Source organism: Oryctolagus cuniculus, chromosome 6, assembly GCF_051225735.1.
Source record: "Oryctolagus cuniculus isolate XC-2025 breed Fujian yellow rabbit chromosome 6, ASM5122573v1, whole genome shotgun sequence".
In the NCBI taxonomy this organism is placed as follows: domain Eukaryota; kingdom Metazoa; phylum Chordata; class Mammalia; order Lagomorpha; family Leporidae; genus Oryctolagus; species Oryctolagus cuniculus.
The window spans coordinates 2280824-2289765 of record NC_142872.1 but is presented as its reverse complement, the minus strand read 5'-3'; the positions used below and the strand labels follow the sequence as shown (position 1 = coordinate 2289765).

General features: G+C 47.9%; 1 protein-coding gene across 1 annotated transcript; it reads left to right on the top strand.

The window, feature by feature from the left end:
* Positions 1-302: 302 nt before the first annotated feature.
* LOC127489554 (olfactory receptor 2T33-like) lies at positions 303-1247 on the top strand. The gene has a single exon (XM_051841113.3). The coding sequence runs from the start codon at positions 303-305 to the stop codon at positions 1245-1247; it is 945 nt and encodes a 314-aa protein (XP_051697073.2).
* The last annotated feature ends 7695 nt before the right edge of the window (positions 1248-8942 follow it).

Below are 8942 nucleotides of genomic sequence, written 5' to 3'. Positions count from 1 at the left end.
ATCTGTTAAAACATTATAAAACTGAGTTAGAAGGGTATTCACAAAGTTCTGGAAAAACGGAATTTAAAACTAAGCTTATTTTGGTGCAAAAACTTTTGATATCCATGCATTTTTCACCAGAATATGTGTTTCCACGAACTTTTTGAAGGCCTCTTGTACGTGCAAGGCCAGATGGTGGCGAGTGGGTGGGAAGCCCCCGGGCCTTGCAGTCCACGGCCAGTGCACGTCCAGCAGTTATGTAAGCACAGTCAGTGCGTCCAGACAGTGACCCTGCCTCTCTGCTCCTCCCATTTGCAGACATCATGGAGAAGAGAAACGCCACCTCAGACTTCATTCTCCTGGGGTTCTTCAACCACACAAGACTCCACCGCTTTCTCTTCACAGTGGTGCTGGCAGTAGCCACTGCCTCCGTGGTGGGCAATGCACTCATGCTGCTCCTGATTGCCCGGGACCGCCGGCTCCACACGCCCATGTACTTCCTCCTGAGCCAGCTCTCCCTCATGGACGTCATGCTGGTTTCCACCACGGTGCCCAAAATGGCTGCCGACTACTTGACCGGAAGGAAGTCCATCTCCCGCACGGGGTGTGGGTCGCAGATTTTCTTCTTCCTGACCCTGGCCGGCGGGGAGAGCTTCCTCCTGGCGGCCATGTCCTACGACCGCTATGTGGCAATTTGCCACCCACTGCGCTACCTGGTTCTCATGAGCTGGCGCTTATGTCTGCAAGTGACTGTGGGGTCGTGGATCCTGGGGGCTGCTGACGGCCTCCTGCAGGCTGCAGTCACCCTGAGCTTCCCGTTTTGCAGGTCACGTGAGATCAACCACTTCTTCTGCGAGGCTCCCGAACTGATGCGCCTGGCCTGTGCCCGCTCGTCTGTCTTTGAGTATGCCATGTACATCTGCTGCGTGTTGATGCTCCTGGTCCCCCTCTCCCTCATCCTGATCTCCTACAGCCTCATCCTGGCTGCTGTTCTCCACATGCGCTCCACAGAAGCCTGCAAGAAGGCCTTGGCCACCTGCTCTTCCCACCTGGCTGTGGTGGGACTCTTCTATGGAGCCGCCATGTTTGTCTACATGAGACCCAGGTCCTCCAGGTCAGCTAGCCATGACAAGGCTGTGTCAGCCTTCTACACCATCTTCACACCCATGCTGAACCCCCTCATCTACAGCCTGAGGAACAGCGAGGTCAAGGGCGCCCTGGAGAGATGGTTTGCGATATCCGTAACTCCAAAATGCCAGCACACTTAGGCCCATTGTTTAAGATGAGCTTAACTGCCTGAACTGAACATTTTAAATGTGACATTTTCTCTATTTTAATAATGAATTAGGCGAAAGTAAAGCTTATGAATCAGCATGAAAAGTTGCTAAGAACTGAGTCAATTGTATAGAGAAATTTAATGTCTGAGCATTTATTTTTATTTATTTGTTTGAGAGACAGAGTCAGAAAAAAGAGAAAAAATACAGATAGATCAGTGGTAGCCAGGCAGACATGAACCTATGTCTGTATGAAGGGGCCAAAGAAAAAAAATCAAAATTTCTGTGTGGTAGAATGATGAAAAATGTAGAAACATGTCAGAATTCATGGATCAAAAGCCTTGTCTTTGTTCAGTAGCTGGTTGGGTGGATCCCAGCCCTCTCTCTGAGGGCAGCTTAGAGGAATCTCATCTATCCTTCACCAAGGGGGCTATTATGAAGTTCTGGGAGGGATTCCATATCCAGTAAGCCCTGCACCCAGAGGGATTCTACAGAGAGGTACAGGGATTGTTGTGTCCGGTATGAGACCCTCCTCAAAACAACTCACAAATGGCAGACTGATGCAACAGCAAGAGGATTTATTACCAGCTAGCTGGGGCTCTTACCAGCACATACAACGTAGCACAGAGCTGAGGTGAAAAGCCCCATCCCTCTCCCTCCCAGCATTTTTATGCACTCGAGTAAACAAGTACCTACATCACTACACAGGTAGGTGAGTTCCTTATTATCTATGCATTTCATTGGTGCACTTGAGCAACTCAGGGGCTACGTGTCACACAGGAATGCAGAAGAATCTAAATTCCAGGAATAGTTTCACTCCCATACTCTTAGGCCTGTCTTTTTCTGGCTTAAAATAAAGCCTGTCATGGAGGAACGGTGGTTCTCCCAACAGGTCCTAAAAGCTCCTGAGACCAAGATTTAGCTTGACTTTAATATGTTGCCCCATATTTTATATCACTTAATCTTAACATACTGCACACTATTAAGTCTTCACTCCAAATGTACTTAATCTAAGCTAACTTAGGGTTTGAATTAATTACGCATACCTGAACTCCACAGGAGCAGAACTAGAAGACCCTGCCCCAGCCATAGAAACTGCAGTGAATGCAGACTGGGCTCTTGGTTCTTTACCAAGAGGTCTGCCTGGTCTGTCAGGTGTACTCTCTTCATCATACGTGGCTAGCATGCTTACTGCTTTAAAAAAAAGAAATACAGATAGAGCTTCCATCCACTGGTTCATTCTCCAAATGCCCACAATGGTCAAGAGTGGACCAGGGCTGAAAGCAGGAGCCAGGTCCTTCAACCTGTTGGTGTCAGAGGTCCACCCACATAAGCAATTATCTGCTGCCTTCCAGGGTGCTTGTTAGCAGGAAACTGGAATGGGGAGTGGAGTCAGGACTCGAACCCAGACACTTCATAAAGATTTTCAGCATCCTAACTAGTGTCTGAACCATCTGGCCAAACACTCCACTCCACGGCAGACCCCGACTGCATCATCAAACACCCACACTCTGCTCCATGTTAAACAATGTCTGTGTCCTCTGCAGAATGTGGTTTCCTGTGTGTATATTCTTTGAATTTTTGAGAACTGCATTCAGGGACTCTTCCAAGGAAAAATAAGAAAATCTCTCATTAGCTATAATCTAAAATAAAGGCAGGTGATGTTGGCAAGACGGCAGAATAAGGAAGTCAGCCACTGATGTCCACACATGAACAAGAATCCTGCATATACACAGCCAATTCTGTTTGTGGGAACCTCAGAAGTTGGGTAGGGGACAGTGAAACCTCAGTGGAGTCCAAGATGTGGGCAGGCTGCTCTGAGGGTGCAGACCCCAGCAGAGGTGGATAGACTAACTGCTGTCAACTTCCAATGCAGAAACAACCCTGCTCCCCAGGCAGTTTGGCTGCGGCTCTTTTGGCCTTGAGCCTGGGGCCAAAATCTTCCACCAAGGGGTGGAGGAGGAACCACGAACGTCAGAGCAGAAAGGCTCATCTATCTGTCAGTGCTGGCAGCTGGCAGTGGAGCTGAGTTGCTCGCACCCAGGCCCCACCCCCTGGGCCATGATCACTCACTTACCCAGGCTTCACAGCAAGGGAGCATCCAGGGCAGGCTCACTGGGCCCCACTCCACAGCAGACCCCAAACTGCATCATCTGCATTGAGCCATCTGGGTGCCTCCAGTGATGCTTCAAGAAGAAAACAACATTCCCCGAGTCATTTATGTCTCCATACATTAGCAGTGAAAAATAAGCACACATAGTTTGAAAATCTCTGCTTACACTTGGACCCCTAAATACCTAAAACACTCAGGAGTTATGTCTTGTAAGTTGCTTGTGATCCCAATTCTGGAAATTAAAAAAAAAAGCAGCTGGTAGAAACTTAATGAATACGTACATTGAGAAAGAGTTTCAGCAGTATCACTCTCAGTCTCAGGCTGAACACAGCTGATCTTAATTTCTGTACACCACTTTTCCCAAAAGTTAGCATGACCACTGGAAGAATTATTTTATATACACATCAAGAAATTTCAAGAGAATAATTAGTTTTTCAACAAATTTATACTTTTGTTACTGGAGAAATTGCAGGGTTCTTGTCTTCGCACAAGAAAGAATTCATGCGTGAGACAGAGAGTAGTGGGAGGTAAAATAGCAATGTTTATTAGGGAAGGGACATCCATAAGGATGGATGGGGAGAGACTGGGGGGGGGAGGGTGGAGGTTACATGGTTGAGTGGAGAGAATACACCTGGCCAGACCAGGCGGGCAGAGAGGCAGAGAGGCAGAGGGCTGAATGTGCAGTGGGTCTTTGTCTTCACACATCTCCTCCTGAAACAAAGGATTTTATGGCTGTAAATATTAAGAAACTCCTATCTGAGTTTTCCCTTGAAGGTATCAGACAGGAGGAAGCCTAACTGGTGCCATCCTGGGTTCAGAGGAAGGGTGAGCAGGACCCCCTAGAGAATGGGGATCTGGAGCAGAGTGTTTGAAATGCAGATACTGTGCTGCATCTGGGAGACTGTGGAAGATTTGTCAGGAAGAAGGTGCCGGGACCTCCACCTGGCAGCTTATCAGGTAGGAGGGGGCAGGGCAGGATTCGAAGACCGGGCTGCACCTGAAACATTGTCAGGATGACTTTGAGATGCAGCATATGCTGGACATAGATGTCTTCTCTTTAGGCCTTTATGTCACACACACATAAGCTCATAACTGACTTCCTACCTAACACTTTGACTTCTACTTAATAAAATACATGACAATGAATTTTTGAGATGAGTTCTGCCCCTAATCCAAAAGTTATACTCTATCTTTCAGAAAATAAACAGAAAAACAAGCCAAAAAGAACATACAGGATCTTCATGACTTGGGGTAAAGCAATCTATGAAAGAGAGCAGAAAACAAAAACCATGAAAGAAAAGGCTCTAAATTGCACTTTACTAGTATTTGAAACATTGTAATAATCCACAAAGATCATCACAATATAGGTCATGGGCTAGGGAAAAAGGTTTTCAAAGCAGGTATCTGAGAAAGGACCTACTAAAGAATGCAGAAATAAACTCTGAAAACTTAACACCAAAAATACAAACACAAATTTTAATGGTATATATTTTGAAAAGTCTCATAGAAAATGAAATGATATGCATATGGCCCAGAATCACTTTTAAATAATTAGAATGGAAATGCAACTTGAAGCCAAACTGAGATACTACTGGACATCAACAAACAGGCTTGGCATTTGGATGGGTTCAAGTTCTGGCTCTACTTCCAAGACCAGCTTCCTGCTAATGCACACCTTAGGAGGCAGCAGGAGATGACTCCAGGACTGAAGTCTCTTCCACCCACATGCAGGATTGAGTTTCTGACTCCCAGCTTTGGCCTGGCCTGACCTAGACCTGCCTGTTTGTGGGCATTTGGGGGAGTGAACCAGCAGATGGGAGATCTCTCCATCTGACTGGCTCTCTCTGGCTCTCTCCCTATCAAATCAATAAAATAAATGCATAAAGATTTTTTAAAGATTTATTTATTTATTTGAAAGGCAGAGTTACAGAGAGGCAGCGGCAGAGAGAGAGAAAAAGATGTTTTCCATCCACTGGTTCACTCCCCAAATGGCCTCAACAGCCAGAGCTGGGCCAATCTGAAGCCAGGAGTCTGGAGCTTCTTCTGGGTCTCCCACAAGGGTACAGGGGCCCAAGGACTTGGGCCATCTTCCACTGTTTTCCCAGGCCATAGCAGAGAGTTGGATGAGAAGAGGAGCAGCCGGGGCTCGAACCAGCACCCATATGGGATGCCAGCACTGCAGGTGGCAACTTTTCCTGCTATGTCACAGTGCTGACCCCTGTATAAAGATTTTTAAAAGTAACATAAAATATTATAAAAACATGGAGTGGTCAGGGATCTTACTTATTGATGTGAGATAGATGTACAGCCACTTTGGAAAATAGTTGGCTGAAGAAGTAATTTTACTCCAGGATATCCAAGAAAAATAAAATGAAAACATGCTTGCAAATGTACTTGCTAATGAATTTTTATTGCAAGTACTTCATTGGAAAGAGCTCATTAACATGGGACTGAATCAGCCAGTATAGTCACATGGATACAATGGAATCATGCTCTTAAATAAAGCCAGACCCGGGATCTGCACATTCCCCTGTTTCCTGCCCCATCAGTACTGTTTTCAGTCAGTGTTGAGCTCTCTCCATCCCCATGAGTGAACGTGGAGAGAAGCCAAGCATTCCCCTGTTGGTGACAAATGCACTTCTTCCTTTCACCAGGCAGCCCAGCTGTGGAAGTACCAGTATTTTGTGGCTAGTGCGGAAAATATTTTTTTCTTTTCTTTCTGGAACTGTCTGATAAGAACTCGGAGTACGTTTGGAGACCAGTGGGACTGCCCAGCTGTGGTTTCTCTTTGAGGAGGTGACATTTGAGCATAGATGTTCAGTAAGTGAGGTGAGGAAACACACCATGGAGAGAGTTCCAATAGAGAAGAAACCTGAGGCCTGGAGACAGAGCTTTGCATGTGGAAACTCCTGCTTGGTGTGGCAGAAGGGTGTGCACAGCAGGGAACTGTGGGTACAGGGAGAGCCCTGGGGCACCAGCCAGGCAACTTGCTGGAGCAGGCAGTGGCTGTGGGGTTGGTTTGTATTTCCTGAATGTGACAGAAATGTACTGGACAGTAGAGAGTAAGGAAGCGTGCACTCTGCATTAAATCAAATGCTAACCAACACCCTCAGCCTTCTCCCAGGAGGCCAGAATTTTCACATTGACCTTCAGTAAGCCAGGCTCTTGAATGCTGTCTAGCAGATTCCACTTCTGTGAGGGTGGAAGGCAGTCTTTCTCCTTGTTCCAGAGATTTTTAGCCAGGAAAAAACTTCATCTCGATGTGCGTCTTGCCTTTGATATTTAAGTGCTTGTAATTTTCTTGCATGCATCAAAACTAATTACTGGTATTGCCCAGCATGAAGAGATGTCATGAGGTTGCTGTTTGGGTACTGAAGGGTGTTTACTGTTCCTATGGTGCTTAATATGCCTTCGGGAAAGTACCTGAAATGATTTTAAGGATTACAAGAACAAAGAATAAGAAGTTTAATTGGTGTGTGTCCCATAGTTACTGATTGTAAAAAGCAATCAAAACCAAAGGGAAAATATCCAAATTAATAATGGAGCCCAAGAAGGTAACTGGATCCCCTCACAAAACTTGCTGACTTCACTAATTAATCAGCTAAAAAAAAAAAAAAAAAAAAAACAACAACAACAACAAAAAAAAAAACAAAACAAGATGACATTGTCCAAAGAAAGCATCTTTACAAGCTCAAATTAGATGGAGGGCACATCCAGGGGCCTCATTCCCTGGGGTCAGCCGAAAGGAGGCCGTGCCCTCTCCGAGCTGCCACTGCTGGAGGATCTTCCAGCCCCCACATCAGGAAGTTAGAGGACAGACAGCCTCATCAGCAGCCAAGGCACTTCCCAGACCCCCTCCCCATCTCACCCCAGGGATAGGTCCCAGTCTCCTGCCCTCTCCTGGAGGAAGTGTGTCCCTGCAGCGAATATCCCAGAGTTTACCTCTCCCACCCAAGGAACTGCAACCTAAGACACCTGCCCGAGGGAACCGGCATTAAAGCAACACACAGGTATTTCTAGGGGTCACTCCCCAAGACTGGGATCGAGAAGGGGCTAAAATGCTCACATCCCAGTCTCTCCCTGGAAGGTGCACCTGCATTTTCCCAGCTACTGTTCAGAGCTGGGCTCTGGTCTATGCTGCATACAGGTGCCAACCAGACAAGCATAGCCCTCTGGGGTCCTGACGGGTGTCCCTGCCCCTGCGCATGCCAGCACTGAAACCAGGTCTGCAGATTTTCCCTGGGAGGAGTCTGTACATTTCCAGTGCCACGACTGCCGGGGCCAAGGGTTGGCTTCCTTGGTCTCCTGGCTCTGCAGGCTGCCAGTGGTCTGCACCCCCAGCCCTCCTTGACTGGGAAACTGAGAGGTGGCCTCCAAGGGCCCCTCCAGAGCTTTCCCGGGCAGGACCAGGGGCGAGAGCAGGCAGTAGGCATTTGCTGGAGGTCCTTCCCCAGCTTGGTGCTGGGATAGCAAGGGAGGCACCGGCTGTCGCTCGACCTGAGGACAGAAGGAAGTGGGACACTGAGCCAGCATCCACGCCGTTCCAGCTGGACAGACAGGCCACAGCTCTGCCTCTGGGAACACTGGCAGTGCTCGGCACAGCACCATCTCCTGGGACCCCTCACAGCAGAGACAGAGTTCTAGAAGCACAGCAACACTCCTCCTGCAATGAGTGATGGGATCCTTTCCTGACAGGTTTGGGAGATGCTGTTTATATTTTATCTCACACGCAGAAATCAACACGGGGAGACGAGCAGAGTGAAGAAACAGGGCATGCATGCCAAATACAAGAGAAACTGAATTTGTGGAAGCCGTCCTTAATGAAATGGAGGTGTGGGGTTCCTCTGACAGGGAGCTCCATGGACGGGCGCACCAAGCTCAGGGAGGTCAGAAGTGCAGGGCGAACAAACCGAATGTCAGAGACGGAGTGCATGACAAAAAGTGGGGCAGGCATTTGGCCTGGGGGTTACGTAGCGGCTTAAGATGCAACAGCTCATGCAGAGGGCCTGGGTTTGGGTCCTGGCTCTGCTCCCTTCTTCAGCTACATGCTGATGCGCCCTGCACCCTGGGAGGTGACAGGTGACACGAGTGAGTAGGTTTCTGCATCCGTATGGGAAACCTGGTCCCTGGCTTCAGCTTGGCCCAGTCCCAGGCATTGCATTGACAAGTGAACCAATGGGAGCACCCCCCCGCCCCATAAAACCCCATGTGTATGTGTGTCTCCCAAATAAATAAGTAAAATTTAAAAATAAAATATATGCCAGAAATTATGGAGCTGAAGAATACACTAACTGAAAGACCAGCACAAGCTGAGAAGAGTGAGACTGAAGCTAAGTCATCAGGAGTCATGGCGTGGGGCAGACTGATGGGCCAGGGACTATGGGACACCACCAAGTGGAATCCCACATGCATTCCAGAGCTCCAGAGGCCACATGTGAAGAAGCAGCAGCAGAGCACATCCCGCAAGTGGAGAGACAGAAACACATCCAGGAAGCCAGAAGGACACAGGGTGGGATGGATCCAGAGACTCACACTGGGAAACATCAAAATCAAACTGTCGGAGTGCTGTGGCATAG